Here is an 18529-nt window from a genome sequence, read left to right as displayed (position 1 = left end):
GCTGGAAAAGGGGTTCCCATCGCCCCAGGAAGCACAGGGGGATTAATCCTCCCTGGCAGTGGGGGAAGGTGATCACTCATTAGTGTCTGGGGCTGCCAGGGGCACTTGGGTGTGGGCAGCAGGGATGAAACAGCCTTGCTCTGCTCACAAGGCTTCCATGTACTCATGCCAGACAGGACCTGGCTTCTTTTTCCCAGCTCAAACTTTTTACTCTTGGAAAAGTCTGTCCTTGTCAGAATAGCTGAGCAAACCCTTCCCCAGGCAGCCATTCCAAGAGAATTTGTGTTAATACAGATTAACGAACATAAAGCAATCTAGATAAACCGCATAAGCCAAAAACACCTTTGAACTTTTTTTTTTTTTTTTGGATCACAATTCCTCCCCGAGCGCTGTGTGTGGTTTGGGCCTCCCTGTACCTTCAGCTTCCCCAGCTCTCCATCAAGCCACAATTTAGTCAAGTCAGCAAATACAAAGATTATCCAGAGCCAGGGGCACCAGCAGCAACCCAGTGCTTTGCACGGGAGCCCAAACCCAGTTTTGGGTGTGGGGGTGTCCAACGGGGTGAGATGGCATGAAAAGCCCCTCCCCAGCTCCAAGAACAACTCCCAGTCACAATGCTTGGGCTGTGGCCAGGCTGCCTGTGTGACCATGAACCAAACCCCTCCAAGCCTCAGTTTACCCAGCACCAACCCGTCCCTGAACACACAGATGACAGATTGGTCTGGAACACCCTGAGACCCACAGGAGGCTGGGCAGGACAAGGGCTGGTTTGCTTCCCTGGCTGCTCCCTGTAGCTCAGACACAAGGGCTGGTTTGCTCCCCTGGCTGCTCCCTGTAGCTCAGACACAAGGGCTGGTTTGCTTCCCTGGCTGCTCCCTGTAGCTCAGACGTCCTCTGTGACTGAGGTGGCAAAGCCAGCTCGTGCAGATGGGATGTCTCACAGGAAAGGTCATGCACCACCTGAGGAGTAGGGAACTGACAGATACCACAGCTGCTGGTGGGGCATTGGTGTGTTCTGGGCACAAACACACCTTGCACGCCCCTGCCAGAGCAGCACTGCTGCAGGCACTCACTCCTCCAGAGGATTCCCAAACAAAACCAGGGACTATGGCAAACCCGGCGCCAAGACATCCTCTCTCCTGGACAAGGTGTAAAATACCCTTTTTGGGACACTGGGAGCTCCTCAGGGTCCTGGTGTCTGCCCACGTATTTGCACCAGCATCCAGCACGGGAACAATCCAAACCTTGTCTGGCGCCCAGGAGCTCCTGCAAAAATAGCTTTCCTGGCGGACTGGGCAGAGGAAAACTCCAGTGTTCCCCTGCTCTCCTCTCCACGCCCTCCCAAAACACCTGCTAACACTTTCTGCCCTCCACCCTCATTGCCTTCCCCCTGTAAGGCCGATTTCCAACAGCCACGGATGCAGCTCCAAATTGCCTCCCGTTTTGGAAGTGAGGGCTGTGAGACTGTGACACGGCCAGGGCTCTGCCTCTGCTGTTGGGATGGGGTTTGGTGTTTCACAGAGAGCCTCTGCGGCTGCTCAGCTCGCAGCTCACAGCTCGGGGCACTGTGCCTCCCTCCCAGGTGATTTGGACCGGGACACACCAGGAAGTTTGCTTTCACCTCCTCTGTCGGCGCGTGGGCGCGCAAACAGTGACCGGCTTCTCCGCTGCTCCCGCTCCTTTAAATGGGGACTTTCATATTCATCAGGCTTGGAAAAACATTGCCATCTCTTAAACAAAAAACCCATTTCCCCTTCCACGGGGAAGGTATTTCTGTTTGCACTGGCAGGCTCTCCCCCTCGCCGCGCCCAGCACGGTCGTGACGGTGGGGCTGCAAAAGTGTGGCCATTCCACAGGTGAGGAAGGCCCGGCCACGGAGCTCTCTCTGCTCCTGCCAGGAAAATGGGAGCCTTCCTGGAAAGCTGAGCCCTCTGCACCAGGCTGGGCTTAATTCCTTAGGGAACTTGCTTCAAGCAGGGCAGAGGAGACCTGTGTGGGCTCTCCTCAGTGATGAGGCAGATTCACGGCCCAAATGGTCCTTTTCCAACGGGATCACCAGGGTTACAAATTTCTGACGTGATAAAAGGGCAAATCGGAAATCTCCCTATGGAGTTTGCTGCCTAACACTCCAAGTGCTCACCCTGAAAGACTCAAAATCCCAATTTCCTCGGTTGGGATTTCAGCTAGATGGCTCGGCTAAAATATAAATGAGATTAATCTAATCAGAGAGATGGATGGAGCACATTATAACAGTAGATTAAAAGAACCCACCCAGACCAATTACCAGCGTTCCTGAAGTCCTCTGCCTTTGTGGGAAGTTAAACCCACTCAGGAATTAGATTGCCTTGCAGAAATCGGCAGGAAATGCATTAAAAATGCATTCCTCTATTGCAATCCTTCATGTCACCAGTCACATGGGAAAGGAAATTAATGCAAGGGAAATGCATATATATTTAAATACAATTTCCTCCTCTGAGATCAGGATTTATGGGATGGAAGCAACGGGCCCTGCTCTGAAACAGAGACAAGAGCAAAGTGCAGTGCCCTCAGGAGCTGTGCTGTTCTACTCTCTATAAACGCTATTTCCCCATCCTCAGCTTCCTCACACGAAGCTAAGGATCAGAAACGGGCAGGAGTTGGGTCTGGCACTGCACAAAAATGCACAGGGAGCACTAAGAGAAATTCCCTGTCCCTGCCCTGTGGCCCCGAGGGCTCTGTAATGCCTCTGTCATGGATGTCACGGATGCTGAGGAAATAAATTAAGAGTGGGGAAAAAATGCTGGGAGGGAGAAAAAAAGCAAATTGTTTATTGGCACACAAGGAGCATCATCTCAGCGTTTGTGGGTTTGCCCTTCGGAAGGTTTAACCCCAATCCCAGAGAAGTGCGGGAGAGGTTACAGCAGGTGACCGGAGTCAAGCCACCGGAAAGGACAAGGGACAAACTCAGAGGAACGAGGGAGCAGGAAGGATGCTCCGGGGACGAGGGAGGAGGAAGGATGCTCCGGGGACGAGGGAGCAGGAAGGATGCTGCGGGAACGAAGGAGCAGGAAGGATGCTGCGGGAACGAAGGAGCAGGAAGGATGCTGCGGGAACGAGGGAGCAGGAAGGATGCTGCGGTGGCTGCACGGCCGGCAGCGCTCCCTGCAGCTCCCGCTGCCTCTCCCCGACAGCTCCGGGGCCGCCCCTTCAGCCGAGCCCCGGGATGGCAGGGCCGGGATGCGATGGCAGGGCCGGGATGGCCGGGATGCGATGCCAGACCCCGGGCTGCCCCCGGGTCCCGCCGCCGCAGCCGCCTCTCACGCCTCACACCGGGCCCCCCTTCGCTCCCCCTCCTCTGCCCGTAATGGGAGCGCCCCGCCGCGCCGCCTCAACACAGCGCCTGGCGCGGCCCATTGGCGGAGCAGGGGAGTCCCGGCCCGCCCGGCCCGAAGGCGGCTTTGGGGGTGGTGGGCGCGGGACCCCGGGGCTGGGGCAGTGCCCGCTGTTCACTCGCTCCGTGCCCGCTGTCCGTTCGCTCCGTGCCCGCTGTCCGTTCTCTCCGTGCCCGCTGTTCATTCCCTCCGTGCCCGCTGTCCGTTCTCTCCGTGCCTGCTGTCCGTTCTCTCCGTGCCCGCTGTCCGTTCTCTCCGTGCCCGCTGTTCATTCCCTCCGTGCCCGCTGTCCGTTCTCTCCGTGCCCGCTGTCCGTTCCCTCCGTGCCCGCTGTCCGTTCTCTCCGTGCCCGGTGTTCACTCGCTCCGTGCCCGCTGTCCGTTCTCTCCGTGCCCGCTGTCCGTTCTCTCCGTGCCCGCTGTCCGTTCTCTCCGTGCCCGCTGTCCGTTCCCTCCGTGCCCGCTGTCCGTTCTCTCCGTGCCCGCTGTCCGTTCCCTCCGTGCCCGCTGTCCGTTCTCTCCGTGCCCGGTGTTCACTCGCTCCGTGCCCGCTGTCCGTTCTCTCCGTGCCCGCTGTCCGTTCCCTCCGTGCCCGCTGTCCGTTCTCTCCGTGCCCGCTGTCCGTTCTCTCCGTGCCCGCTGTCCGTTCTCTCCGTGCCCGCTGTCCGTTCGCTCCGTGCCCGCTGTCCGTTCGCTCCGTGCCCGCTGTCCGCTCGGCGAGGCGCCGCTCCCGGCCGGCACCAGGGGTCAGCCCCGCGCCGGGGATCGCGGGCACGGGAGGGAGCCGGGTCCGCTCACAGCCGCAGCGGTGATTTGTCTGTACACAAACCTGCACGTTTTCACTCAAAAACTGCTCGGTAAATGGATTTAACCCCCTGTTCCTCTCGAGGCTGTGGTTCGCGTTCCTTCCCTTACTTTTATCTTGTTTTTCTGCAGCCAGTTCTCTCCTGGAGCCAGCTATGGGCAGTCACTGGTGACATTTCCACACTGACCAATGTGCGTGAAATTGTCATTAGAGCGACTCTGGACTGCCAGGGGTCGGCTTCTCCACACAGGTCTGCGTGTATATAAATATAAATATACAAAATATAAATATATAAAATATAAATAGAAATATACAAAATATAAATATGTAAAATATAAATATAGATATAAATACGTATCACTATATTCAGGCTTGGCTTTTCTCTGTCTCCTAGCAAAAAAATGTGTAAGAATGGGGATGGAGTTGGGTTTGGGTCTGACTGAAGAAGTACCAAGAAAATAAGACAGCTCCTGGAATAAGCAAAAAAAGTTTTCCTCCCTACAGGGCAGTGGATTCATTCCCTCCTCAGCCTTTTAATTTTCCTCCATGGACAATATTCTCAAAAAGATTTCCCAAAGGGCCTTGGTTCCATTCAGGAGGAGCTGCTGGAAGTTTGGTGTGGGTTTGGAAGTGCAATCGACGCCAGCAAGAGTTTGGGAACTCTCAGGAAGGAACTTCTCCCAGCTGCAAGCTGAATTATTTCTGATCACATTCTCCACGTCCCGGGCAGGGGTGGAATCCATTCTCCTCCAGTTTCTCAGATCTTGCCTGAGCTTGTAAAAATTCATCCAACAACTCCACTGAGGCCAGCAGGAGATGACCCTTGGCACATCAGGATCTGAATAAACCTTCAACTAGAAAAAGCAGCAGCCTTTTTTCCTCAGAAACCTGTCACTGTTTGGTGGGGAAGGCAAGGGGCTGTGGAGCTCACTGAAGTGCAGAGCAGATCAGGCCTTTTAAACTCAGTTAAAAACTCACAGATTCTGCCTGGGGCCTGTAACCTCTGCTGAGGTGTCAGTCCCAGCCAGGGCTGTGAGGGATAAAACCTCATGGTGCTTCAAACCATTAAACCAGCTCAGTGTATTTCATGTCAGCCTGAAAACCCGACTTGCCTTGTTATTAGAAATGGAACATACGGCATAAATTTAGCAATCCCCGGTGTATTTAGCATTTCACATCAGTCAGATTTTACTCGACACGAAAATCTGAACTTTAACCTGTATTTAAATGTCTGGATTTCTTGCTCTAATTTGACGTACTCAAATGTCCTAGTTCCTGGCAAGCCCCAGGTCTTTGCTGGGTAAATGTTCTGAACCATGGCTGCCCAAATGGGTACTGGTGTCACAGGAACCACTCGCTGCTGTGCTGCAAAAAAAGATTTCAGTGGCTATCCCCAGTACATGACAGCCCCCAGGAACACAGTCCTTGCAGATGTACCTTAGTGGGAGTAAAAATGAGCTTTTCTAAACCTTCATCACATGTAGAATACAGCCACAATGGCTGCAGACCCTCGCGCTGCCTTTAACAACATTTGGATATGATTTTATGCATGAATTAGACTCAAAATAATAATATTCAGTGTTTGGGTCCTTATGACTGCCTGCAGAAAAAGCAGCTTCAAGCAAAGCTCCCAAACCCCCCTGCAGGGTGAGAACTGCCCTGCTTTGACACAGACCCCCAGCAGGACTTGGGCACAACACCGGGGCCACACACAAGAGCACACACGTGTGTCTAAGGTTGTTTATTAATTCGGTCTGTTCTAAGTTGTACAATTATGAAAACAACAAAACGACTGCTGGAAGCCCAGGAATATTTACAATCTCGCCTTGTTGTAGTGAGGTCAGTCTATGTTGTTGCACAGATTGGTTATGTTTGGTACCACAAGATGTTTAAAATTCAGACAAATTTGAACAGATTAACAATTGTATATACAGGAAATAAAAGGAAATTCAAGTATCAAAATACAGACAGATTAAATAACATTTGTATTACAAATCAGCCCCACTGCCATACATCACAATTAGCAAAAATGTCCACATTGCAAACTGAACTCGACTGTCTCTGCCCTGTCAGGGAATCCCAGGTTATTCTTCTGTGGGTAAGAAAAATGTCTGAGCTGGGTTGACTTAGCGAGAACAGCACAGGTACTTTTCTTTTGGGAAACCAAATTTAAGGTAATTTCAATGAGAGATCTAAAAGGGAGACCTTTGCAACACGGCAGCGTTGTGAGCACTGTGCCAGCTCCAAAGCAGGATCTGAGCAGAGCCAGGGAAATGCTGCTGCTGCTGGAAACTTCTGAGGTGGGTGGAAGGAGCATTAAAGCATTGGCTCCACCTCAGCTGCACACAGAACGGGACGAGTTTGGGGCTTTTTGGCATCTGCTCTGTGTCTCAGCAGCCTCCTGAAGGTCCAGACTTCACTGCAGGTACAGCCTGGAAGGTGCTGCAACTTCTCTCTGGGCGGGGGGACAGGCGTGTACCCCAAAAAAGTTGCATAATTTCTTCTAAAAAAGAACAATCCCAAAGCAAGTTTAAAGTCAGTGAAACAGCTAAGGTTAGCGCTGTTTTTTTTTTTTTTTCATTTGTAAACACAAAATAAAAAAAGGATAAAGCATCTTCAATTTGAAAAAAAAATCATCCCCTCCTATAAAAGGAAAGACAAAACTTGGCAACTGTTTGCCAGCCGTGAGTGAGGGCTCAGCCCACAAACCAAAGTCTGTGAAACACAATCTGTCTTTAAAGAGAGGAACAGAGGAGCCCCAACTCCTCCCGGGCAGGTAATACAGCAGATGCAGTTGGATGCAAGGTCATGTTCAGCACCAGAAATTTGGGGCAGTTTCCTCCAGATAGCACAAAACCCTGCAGGGAGGAAGAGCCCGAATACTGCACAGTGGGTGGGTGAGGATGGCCAGGAGCCAAGGATGGCACAGCCCAGGGTCACCCCACCACACTGAACCGCCAAAACAACTGCTCTGTCTGTGAGAAAGGTGAGAAAGGGAGTGTCTGGCTAAAGAATGGATCACTAAAGACAACCACAGGTTTACACGTGGGGCTGGAATGGACCACCAGGGTCACCGAGCCCAGTGCCTGAAGATTGGAGTCTTCATCACCACGTTACCTCCAAGCCAACCTCCAAAAAAGCTCACGTGTCAGCAAGGAAAGGTGTCCCTCCTCCCAAGCAGAGGTTCAATTTGCAATCTCACCAAAGACTTGTTGCCAACACACCAAATATTTACACTTACACCAGTATGAATTGCAACATGTGCATAACAAGGAATGTTAGGTTTCTTAAATTCATTGATTCAACCCAAAATCTCCACTCCCCCTTCCCAATCCTTTACAGGTCTGTGCCCTTGGGATTATGGTTCACTTCCCTCTCAGCCTCACTGGTGAGAGAGACTAAAGGAAATCCTGACAATACAGCAGCAAGTGGAGTTAAACAGGAATTATTGGGCACAGTGTTCTCGTGCAGCAGCAGGTCCCACGGCCCTGACAGGGCCTGGCGAGATCGCGACAGACGCACTGCGCTGCATTCTGCATCTGAAGAATTCAAATCACAACCATTTTAACATTCTCCCCAGAGAGGAACAGTCTGAAAACACGTCAGTCACAGCCCAAACCACTGTGAAACGCTCTGGAATTCAGAATAAAAGCAAGCACACAACACCTTTGAGGTGGTGTCTTTGGGGACACTGGGCTCGGACGGGGCCAAGCCACCCTCAGGCTGATGTGGTTTGTCCTTGGGGATGGACTGTTTCAGTGTAATGCCCAAAATTTAACTCCTTATTTGTTCATCTTCTGAAACGGTTGCACTAATTAAATAATGAGCTAGTATCAAAAAAGTGCTAAATCACAATTGAATATACTTAAAAAAACCCCAACCCTTCAGGGCATAACTGCATTTAAAAACAAGACAGGTGCACAGAGGCTGGAGCAGGGAGCTGTCCCCAGGAATTCAGTGCGGAAATGGGAAGAAATGGGGTCCTTGCCATAGAAATGTCAAGTATTGCAACACGACAGTTCGGGGGATAAGGAAGCTTTGTACCATCGGGGATATTGGCCACAGCTGCTCTGGGGTGAAGGTTCCTTCGCAGATTCTTTTCCTCAAGTTCCTTCCATTTGCTACAAAAGCGTGGAGTGGCTCGGAGAACACGATGCAGACTTACCCTGCCAGGTTCTCACACAGGAGGAAGCGATCTCCAGGAATTTGGCGTTCTCTCCTGTTCACCCAGAGCTGAAGCAGAGTAAGTACCATCAGAAATGTGCACACCACGCCCCAGCTAAGACTTTCTATCGTGCTCCTCGCCGGATTGCAGGATTCTCAGCAAATAAAAATCTGTTGGTTTTCTTTTTTTTTCCCCACCAGAAGGCTGCAGCGCTACATTGAAACCGTGAACCGGATTTGCTCTGAGTCTCTTTGTTAAAAAAGAAATGAGTTGAAAGACGTTTTGTCTCAAACTAGGAAAGGCGACATCGCTCTTGGCCTCCGAGTGTGGAGCTTTCCTTTGCTAGGAATGGAGATGAGCAGCTTTCCTCGGCGGAGGCTGGCTCCCTGCCCCCCTGTGCTCCGGCAGCCCTCACCGAGCAGCCACGCACCCACCCGTGCCACAGGGAGATGATCTTCGTGTCAGGAGGCCACTGCGTCCCAGGTCTCTGCCCCAGCACTACATCCCGTGGTAGGAGACGGCTGCCCGGAGCTCAGCTTCGCAGAGGCAAACAGAAAGGAAGATAATGGAATGAATGTCCGAGTCACACAAAAACACGTGCTGGGAAAGGCCGGGCGAACGGCCCGGAGATGGGACACAAAATCCGTCAGGGTACGGACACAGAGCGGCAGTGGTTTGGTTTGGGAAGGGCTGCCTGTGATCCCTGCTGGGTTTGGTCACCCTAAGAAAGGCACACGCTCTCCTGACCCGGATTTAGGGGTGTGGAGGGACCTGCCCTAATAGCTGAGAGCAGGGGGAGGTGAAGGGCTCAGAGCTTCTGACATTGGGGGGACGTGTGGCAGCTCTGTGCTGAACACCTACACACAGAAACCGTTCTGCCACCCACACCAGGGAGTGAGTTTCTCCTAGAGGGACACAGAAACCTTCATGGCACTCTTAGAGCTTGGAAAAGTGCTGATGGAACCCAAACCCAACCTTCTGGAGCACCTCAGGCACAGCAGTGTTCTGCTGTCCACAAGGCCTGGGCTGGCAGGGTGGCACTGCATCCCTGGGCAGTGCTGACTCTGTGTCGGGGGACTCTATAGTTCAGCGTATGAAATGTATGAACTAGATTGAGCTTTCTTTTGTGTTTTGGTTTTTTTTTTGCTTGAAGACAACATTTTTACTTTTAGTCCTCTCACTGGGTTCCCACTGGCTGAGCCCTCAGTCTGAGGTCAGTTTGCCATTAAGTCATAAATGACTTGGGAGATCAAACTCATTCCTGAGAAAGAGCTAAAATAAGGACTTTTAAAACATCAGATTTCATTGCAGGTGAGGGGAAATGGAAGATCTGAAGCAGCAGCTCCAAAGCCACAGCAAAACTCAGGCAAGCTGCTACTGGGCCCTAACACCAGGGGCAAATAACCCAGGGCTGCTCCCTGACCTCTCCCTGTGATGCTGCTTGTGGTGCCCAGCTGACACCTCCCCTCCCCAGCCTGGGGCTAACAACAACACGTGCCTTTGGAAGCCTAACCACAGGCTGCCACATGAGAACTACACTCAGCTCTCACGAGAAGTCTGGTGAGTGTAAACACAAGGACTATGAGGGAAAGAAAAACCTACAAAGGACTGAAATGCATGCCACCAAACCCCCCCTCATATCCGAGGGGACAGAGCTCACAGTGGGAACGATCACACCCGGCCCAAACCAACGTTCCCCCACCACCCAGAGCAAGTTCTGCACTGGGCTTTGAGGAAGGAGACTGTGGGCAAGGGTGGCCGTGAGGAAATGGAAGTGCCCATGTGTTATTTGCAGAGAGCATCACAGTGGTTAGTGTCGGTTCGAGTGGCAGGAAGGAGAGGTGAGTTCACTGAACGGTACACAGCCGTGGCTCAGCCGGGAAGAGGAGGATCTAGGAGGAGGGAGTGTGTGCACCGGAGAGACAAGAGGTCTCCATCAGTCCAAAGACAAGGTGAGATAGAAAAAAAAAAAAAAGGCCTGGGGAGTATCACATTGCCCCAGGGATTCACAGTGCCAGAGCGAGGGGGGAAGACGTGAAAACGGTGGGCGGCTTTCCTGGATCCACATCTCCGCCTGCCAGCCTGCCCTCTCTGCTCTTCCCGCCTGGCGGGCAGCTACAGCGTTACCCTTGTTTCCGAGAAAGGAGATTCACAGTGTTCAGCAGGTACAAAAGCCGGGTAAGTCTACAGTCTCCTAAGTGCTGCTGCCTCGGACGTGGTGCCTAGGCGGGCTCAGGGCGAGCAGCTGGAGGAAGAGGGAGTTTAGAAGAGCAGACAGATCAGATCGCAAAGGCACGGTTAGACGGGGCGGGCGCGGGCGCTTGCTTTAGAAGATAGTGGTCTCATACTTAGTGCTGAGGGTCCGCTTGGAGTCCTGCTTGGGGTCCACGACCCAGGAGACACTGGCATGAGACTGGGAGTCTTGGTCCACTTCAGGAGGATCCAGCTAGAAAATAAGGAGAGAAAGGGCATCTTAGGACACCTGTGCTTCTGGGACAGAATGAGCAGGGAGTCAAAGCACAGAGTGCCTGCCTGCCTACTGCCCATCCCAAGAATGTGCACGTGTGCAAGGAAGCAGCTCTTGCTGGGGAGGCATTTGAGCCCTTCACAGCTAAAACGTGTCTGGCCACGTCAGTCCCAGCACCCCAAGATGACTCCCTGCATTAGGCTGTGAGTCCCTGTCACCATCAGCGACAGCTTTGCTCATCTCAAACAAGCATGAAAAACGGAGCGCTACAGAAATGGGACAGAGGGAGACAGCTCCTGGCAGGTGAGCTCCCACGTGATTCACCCTCCTGACCCAGCACAGCTCTTTCCTCTTGTCCTGCTAAATCAGGGTGCCACGGGGAAGCTACCACCCCAGCAGGAGCAGCGGGGTTAGCTGAGAGCTGCCACACTGCATCAGCAGGGGCGGGAGGGAGCAGCAGATCCCCAGGGTTCATCCAAACCCCTGACACGGGCCAGAACGAGCATGGGGATGAACAACAACGAGGCAGGACACGGGGGCACAGCAGGATAGAGGCAGTGGGGAGGCAGCCCGGGGCGGTTTGGAATGGAGGATGGCAGGAAGAAGGGTAAAGACCTTCGCTCCAGGACTAACAGACTGCAGCGGCAGGTAGGAGGGGCGGTGAGTTGTACAGGTGTGACAGTAACAACAGCGGGTGTCGGGAGGGAGCGGCACCTGAGCGGGGGGAGCAAGCAGAACACAGACAAAAGGAGACATTAAAGGAAGGCGGTGGCTTGTGCAGCAGTCCCTGCTCCTCAGCAGCTCCAGTCTTAGCTGGTTTTGGCTATGGGGAATCCCATACTGCAGCTCACCTATGTATCTCACTGCAGGGTTTGCACACGGAAGCTTGTGCTGGACCCAGCAGGGCACTAAAGCCCCATCCCACCTGGGCTATTTCCACCTCTGCCTGCCCTCCTGCTACCAGGAGAAGCCCCAGCCCCACAGCAGAAGTGACACAGACACAGACCTGCAGTGCCAGCAGCAGGACAGGCACCTGGACCCTGTCTGGCCTCCCACCATCACCCAGGGCAGGTGTAGGGGTGTGGTGCCCATGAGAACCCCCAGCTCAGCCCAGCAGGTTGCTCCTGCCCACACCCACGTACCGTGGATTTCCTCATGCCTGCTCGTGGTTTAGGCACCGGTTTGGAAGATTTTGTTTCAATCATTTCTCCTGCTCCAGCACCCAGAGGCTTTGCTCTCTGGGCTTGCAGGGCGAGCTGGTAGGCGACCTCGAATGCCTGCCCCAACGTGAGGATGATCTCGTACGTCAGGTTCTTGGAGAGAACACAGAGAACACAAAGCTGTCAGATCGCCCTGTACAAAGTCCTCCTTGTGCTCAGAAGCTGCTATGGGGTCACAGACCTTCCCATCAGCAGGTCACATCCTGCTGTGTCCCTGGCAAAGCCACTGAGCTCCAGACATGAGGAGAGCCTGACTATGCTGCCTGCCCCAGGTCCCCTGCCCACCCGTAAAGCCCCACCAGCACTTCAGTTCAGCAGCATAAAGAAAAACAGCCCAAAAGTCTTGTGCAATTTTGATTCTGCCCAAGTATAAAAGCAAATCACACTTCTACCTTCTCTGAGTTGTTAAATCAGCCCATTATGCTGAACATAATTGAGAGCATGTTAGGGGTTTGTGCACGGCACATTCCCCAGGAGGGAAAGCTCCTGCCCTGCTTTATTCAGTGCTGGAGACAGCAGTAATGAAACCAGACAAATATTCTCTTTGTCCACAGAGGTCCAAAGGACAGGCATTTGGAACCAAGACTACTTTATGGTAAAAATGGGTGAAAGAACCCTGGAAAGGAGCGGTCTGTGACCAGCCAATAATGCTGAGGGATGAAACAAATGGGCTGTGAAGGACCTGTGAAGGAGACGTGACAGGGCAATGCACTCACCACATCCACAGTGCTGAAGACATGGCAGTAGTGATGGCTGGTCTGCAGGTCCTTGGTGATGTAGGCAAATGTGCAGAGATCCTCAGGGTCCTGGGCAGCACAGGAGATGTTCCGGATCTCGTGCTCAGCAATGACATTCTGCCGGGGTCAACCACAAGCACCCGTCACCCTTCTGGGGATGGCAAATACACCCTGCAAACAGTGGCTGTGGAGGGTGTCCTGGGGACAGGGAAGGGGGGTCTCCCAGCCAAACCAGTCCCAGCTCCCTCCCATGGCAGGAAGAAATGGAAACGTGGTCCACAAGCAGCCAGCCTGCCAAGCCTTTGGCACTCAGGTGATCATCACCACCTTGGTATTCTCCCCCAGCCCCAGAAGCTCCCCAGGACTTGCTGTGGCTTCTGGAGCCACAAAAAGTGACCTGCAGTCCCCAGGTAGGTGGGATTGCAGGCTGTGTCCCTCCAGACACTAACTTTGAGGCATCTGCAGCTCACCTTGTTGGAGGCATCGATGAACTTCACCCCTTTGTATGTGATGGACAGGATTATGGTTGGGATCTTCTTCATATGCTCCGTGGATTTCTTCAGAAACAAGAATATTCAAGTGACCAACTCTGAATGGATGCTCCCTCTTTACCCCCACCCCAGAGACTCCCAGGCCTGTACAGGAATCTGGGGATCTGGGAACAGGAGGAGGAAAGCAGAGGTGGAAGAGACAAGGACCTAAAGAGAACCCTGCCACCACTTCCCCACCCTCCCAGATGCTCTGGGTACTGGGAACAATGCTGGAAAGGGGGCAGTTCACCAGAAACAGTGGCACTGCCTGTTTGGTGGACAGGGTTTGGGGAACCACTGAGGTCCTCCCCCCAGCCCACATCATCCCCCAAAGGCTGCAAGTGAAGGCCCTAGCCCCAGGGTCTCCCTACCCTCATCTTGGCACAGGCGTCCTGGGTAGACTCTGTCCCTCGGAGGTCTTTGATCAACATGGAGCCCAAGTACTGTGTGAGGGAGGGAGAGATGTTAAATCCTGCCACTCCCAAGGCAATGGCAGCGCCCTGAGAGCCCAGAGCTCCTTATCCTCACCACCCCACAAAGCAAAAACCACTTACGTTGGCCTCGTACCCGCAGGACTCGAAGATGAGCTTCTCGGGCTGGTGCTGCCAGTTCTGAACAGGGGCATAGGGGGCTGCCAGGCTGGGGGGGCGCAGGGTGAGCCTGGACTCCCGGCGGTCCTCCTGCAGGGCAACGAGCACGGATGTGAAGCCAAAATGGGTTGGAACAGCTCTCAGGGGGGCTTTTTGAGCTGAGGGGATTGAGGTTGGCAATGGCCAAACGCCCCTGGAGCTGGGTGGAGGCAGCATGTAGGGTTAAGGTGCCAGTGCTGATGGAAGTGTGAGCCATCCATTTTTGAGGTGAAACTGAGCCATAAAGAAGCTGCTGGCACTAATGCCTGAGGGAAGCTGAGCTGACCAGCTCCCTCCCTGCATCATCCTCATTTCTCCCTGGCTCCAGAGATGGGGGAGCCTGTGCAGAGGCCGCCAGGACACACAGCAGCACCCACTAACCTGTGCTTTGTAGCGCTCAGCTCTGGAGTAGGGAGCAAGCTCAGTGCCACGGTCGTGCTGCCTCTTGGCAGTGTCCCCGGAGGGCAGCAGCAGATCAGCAGATCTGCCCGTGCACGAGTCGTTCTGGCTCAGGGGAGACGACGTCTGGGACATCAAATCCTGGCACTGGAAGGAGCAAACACCACAAAGGAACCCAGTCAGCTGGGGCTGTGCTGTGCCCCCCATCACTCCCTCTACACTGCCCAACACAGCGCGCATTGAGCGGACTAACGGGGTCAGCTCCTGCTCTGGGGGTTCCTGCCTCAGTGCCAATCCCACCATTTACCTTCTGCATGAGACACCTGATTTGCTCCAGGATGGTTTCAGCCATGCACTCAGCCCTTTGTGCCCAGGATGGTTTCAGCCATGTACTCAAGCCTTTGTGCCCAGCATGCTCCAGGATGGTTTCAGCCATGCACCCAGCCCTTTGTGCCCAGCATGCCTCTGCCTCTGAGAGCTCATCCCAGCAGGGCAGGGACACGCTGGGCTGGAGGCAAGGTGACTCCAGAGGGGTGGGCTCCCCTAAAGCACCGAGCTAAGCACCCGAGGGTGATGATGATCAGCCAGCCCCGCCGAGGAGCGCCGGGAGCCGCCACCAGAGCGCGCCCAGGCCCCGCAGGCACGGCCGAGCCTCGGCACAGCTGCGGCCGCATTAGTCCCATTCAAAGCACTCGCTTGATTTGCCATTGACGTCCGCCCGCCCCCCGCGCCGCAGCCAGCGCTGGAGCTCACCAGCTGCAGCGCCAGGAAATGCTGCACATGGCCCATTCTCCCTCCCCGGGCAGCATCTCAATCAGCTGAGCCGCACGGAGCAGCCTCTCCCTGCCTCAGCCCTGCTGCTGCCCACGGTGCAGATCCTTCCTTGGCTGCTGGTCCCTCCCGGGCTCCTGCTGCCTGGCACAGGGCACAGGGCAGTGGGTCTGTGCTGGGCACCCTCCCAGTGCAGCACCAGAGTGAGCTCTCTCTGTTCTCACACTTGAACCCAGCTCCTGAAGAATCCCCTGTCAGCAAGCATGGATCCCAGCTCGCTTCAGCTGAGTCTGTTTGGGTTGGAAAGGCTTGGGAATCCAAGAGGGCAGAGCTCTGCAGAGGGCAAGGACCAGATGTTCAGGTTGGGTAAACTCTAATCACTCCAATTCCCGCTCCAGGAAGCTGATTAGCAATCTCTGGGAGGAGGCAGCACGACATGCTACCCCGTTCCTGAGCTCAGGGTCGCTCTGAGCCCAGCAGCTTCTGCCAAACTCAGCTCTCAAAAGCCAGATTCAGGAAGAACAGGGAATGTGATGCTTCCCTCCCAGCCAAACCCTGTAAAAAGGGCCTGACAGCCAAATGCTGCCACTCCTGCAGCAAAAATCAACATCCACACATCCTGTCGAGTGTTGTTTGGCAGTGAGAGCAGGAGCTCTCAGCAGCCCAGCCGGGCCAGGGAGAGGGCTCTGGATCCCAAGGGTGCAATCAAACACCAAGTCCCAGCTGCAGCCCGTCTCCAGCTGGGCTGGTTCACTGCTGCCTGCTGAAAACTCCCACATCTCTGACCAGGAAACAAGGGCAAGAAAGTGGGCTCAGAGCTCCCTTCTGTGCAGGGCAGAGGTGGGAGTGGCACCTTGCACCCCTTCAGTGCAGACACCTGATCCCAAGGGGCAGCCTGACCTTTCCCATGGGGTCAGCATCCAGAGGCTGACCCACAAGGGCTGGAATTATCTCACCCCACTCACTGCAAGGTTGTCCCTGCACAAGGGGCACAAGGCCACCCCTGGGTGGCTGGAGAGGATGAGGTGAGCAGCTGGATGGACACCACTGGCCATGGCAAGATTTCTCCCAGCACTGACACGAGCCAGGCAGGGAGCCACGAGCAGGGACTCACTCTCAGCTGTGAGAACCGTGGTGGTTTGGCTGGGGGCTCCTCGTAGGGTCTGTCCGCCAGCGAGGCGATGATCCGCTTCCGATGGCCCAGCAGGTTCACTTTGAGCACCTGCAGGGAGAGATCAGGGTCACCACGGGCACAGAGCCACTCTGAGAGACTTGGAGCAAGTGCCACCCCCAGGGAACAGGGCAGGAGCTCGCTGCCCTGGCAGGACAGGGGTCACACTCACGTTCACTATCTCAAGCTCCCAGAGGTTTTTCACAGTGTCGATGGAGCTGTAGCCACTCGAGAGGAAGGACTGGATGTAATCCTGCAGCCCCAGGGAGTCGAGCCATGCAGGAACTGATGGCTGGCTATTCCCATCACAGCCCAGGGGTTTCAACTGTGAAAGCACAAGGAAGGTGTTAAAAGCTGCAGGAGCTGGGCTCCCAAGGGATATGGGTGAAAATCAGTTTACAGGGCATCACCATCTCCACCAGTCAGTAACAAAAGCACTGTACAAACAAAGAATGTGCTTGGGATCAAGACTGGCAGGAGGAGCAGTCCCAGCATGGAGCTACCACCATCCACACACCCTGGAATAGCAGTGTACTCCTCCTCCTCCTCCCTGCTATTCCCCAGAGCCTTCCCACAGCCCTGCAGATGCAGGGTCTGGCTGTTGTTTCCCCTGTGCCCACAGCCGTGCCTGGCAGTGCCCACCCTGGCGTGCTGACCTTGGGGAGGGAGCGAGCAGCCTGGAGCAGCTTCCGCCGGTGCTGCGGGTCCCCGATGCCGATATCCCGCAGGTCCTGGTCCTCCATGACATTGCAGCCCTGTGGGGACAGCAGGGAGTGAGGTGGGAGCAGGGGACAACAGGAGCCACACTGCTGTGTGAACAGACATCACACAGGGCACCCTCCTGGCTTGACCTCCAGCACGTCCTGGCAGCAGCAGCAGCAGGAGGAGGAGGAGGATAAGGAAGGCTTCCAAGGCTGGGAACTCTGCTCCATGTACTGACCTTGGGCACACAGAGCACTGCCCTCCCCTCCCTGAGCTTCCAGCCCTTAGCCCCAGGGCATGGCTTACAGCCACCTCCGTGGGATTCCACACAGAGAGGCTTTAAACATCCTCCATGCCCGGGCAGGGGCTCTGGGTTCTGCTCAACCTCCCCACACTGTGCTGAAAACCCATTTTGTGTCCCCTTCCCCCTGCAGAGCAGAAGCACACGGACTCCATCCCCCTTTGAAAGCCTCTGTCCCAGCCTACGTCCCTGCCCTCCTACCTGGTCACAGCTCAGCAGGACACGTCTCCCACGGCTGGCAGAGCCACGCTGCTGTGTGACTGAGGGTTCCAGCCCAGACCCCCTCCCTGGCCCTGCCTCCCTCTGCTCCCCAGAGAGTCCCAGCAGGTGAGTGCTGACAGCGCTTCGCTGCTCCACATTTTGGTTTTATAAGAGAAACCCAATTAAGGCCGGCCTCAGGGAAGGTGAGGGCAGGTGAGATTGCCAGGCACCCTCCACAAAGGACAGCAAAGGTTTCCTGCCCCTTCCCATCCACGCTTTTGTGGAATTTCAGCACATGTGCTTTGCTGAGTGCTACCTGCTTTAAACGCAGTGAGCTGCCCCAGAGCAGCCTCCTCCTGAGCCTGTCCTTGCTCCTGGCCATGCCAGCAGCTGCTCTCCTCTTCCTGCCACTTCCATGGCAGGTGTGGTGACAGCAGAGGATGGCACGTGGCTCTGCACCCAGGAGCTGCCCTTCCCTCAGCCACAGAGGAATTAACAGCAGAGATGCCCAGAGATCTCTGCCCTGCAGCCCAGACCAGGCATTTAGCAAACAGCAAATGAGCAGTGGGTAGCAGGAGGCAGAGCCCTCAACACCCCCTGACAGGGCTCCTCTGCCTCCCCCTCCCTTGGCAGCTCAGCTCCCACACACTGCATTCCTGGAGAGCAGAGCCTGAGCTGACAACCACGGCACAAAGGCATTTATTTGTCTGAGAGTTGTTTAAACAACAGAAAAGTCTGGGCTGAATGGCTCTGCAGCCAATGGGGAAGGGTTCATTCAGTGTTTTTTCCCAAAGGCCAGTTCACAGACTGTGCCAGTCAGGGCCATTGTGCTGGGAAGAGTTTCTGCCACTGCCCCAGAGCCCTGTGAACACCAGACCATGGCCAGACCCCCCTGCCCTGCACCCCAGAGCCTGTGAGCGAGGCCAAGGGACACCAGGGGCTCACCTGATGGAACCACAGCACATGAACCGTTCTGTGCACCCCTCAAGTGCACAAAATCAGGGAGTAAGAAGAGGCAGGTTGCTGCTGAAAGCTCCAGGCTGCCCATTTGGTGCACAAGC

At 54.8% G+C, this 18529-nt stretch overlaps 1 protein-coding gene across 3 annotated transcripts in view; it reads right to left on the bottom strand.

The window, feature by feature from the left end:
• Nucleotides 1-5917: 5917 nt before the first annotated feature.
• The window catches only part of ANKS1A (ankyrin repeat and sterile alpha motif domain containing 1A), a 73465-nt gene continuing 60853 nt past the window's right edge, over nucleotides 5918-18529 (bottom strand). For 2 of the 3 annotated variants that reach the window (XM_058819244.1, XM_058819246.1), the window contains 10 exons: nucleotides 16921-17019; nucleotides 16437-16589; nucleotides 16208-16315; nucleotides 14305-14469; nucleotides 13849-13974; nucleotides 13666-13737; nucleotides 13235-13321; nucleotides 12744-12881; nucleotides 11950-12120; nucleotides 5918-10786 (listed from right to left, as the gene is read on the bottom strand). In XM_058819244.1, the coding sequence (XP_058675227.1) occupies nucleotides 10667-10786; nucleotides 11950-12120; nucleotides 12744-12881; nucleotides 13235-13321; nucleotides 13666-13737; nucleotides 13849-13974; nucleotides 14305-14469; nucleotides 16208-16315; nucleotides 16437-16589; nucleotides 16921-17019 (1239 nt within the window). In that variant the 3' untranslated portion in view covers nucleotides 5918-10666. The remainder of the gene's footprint in view (nucleotides 10787-11949; nucleotides 12121-12743; nucleotides 12882-13234; nucleotides 13322-13665; nucleotides 13738-13848; nucleotides 13975-14304; nucleotides 14470-16207; nucleotides 16316-16436; nucleotides 16590-16920; nucleotides 17020-18529) is intronic. The other variant, XM_058819245.1, reaches the window with a different exon arrangement.

Source organism: Ammospiza caudacuta, chromosome 24, assembly GCF_027887145.1.
Source record: "Ammospiza caudacuta isolate bAmmCau1 chromosome 24, bAmmCau1.pri, whole genome shotgun sequence".
NCBI lineage: Eukaryota > Metazoa > Chordata > Aves > Passeriformes > Passerellidae > Ammospiza > Ammospiza caudacuta.
This window is presented reverse-complemented; position numbering and strand designations above follow the sequence as displayed.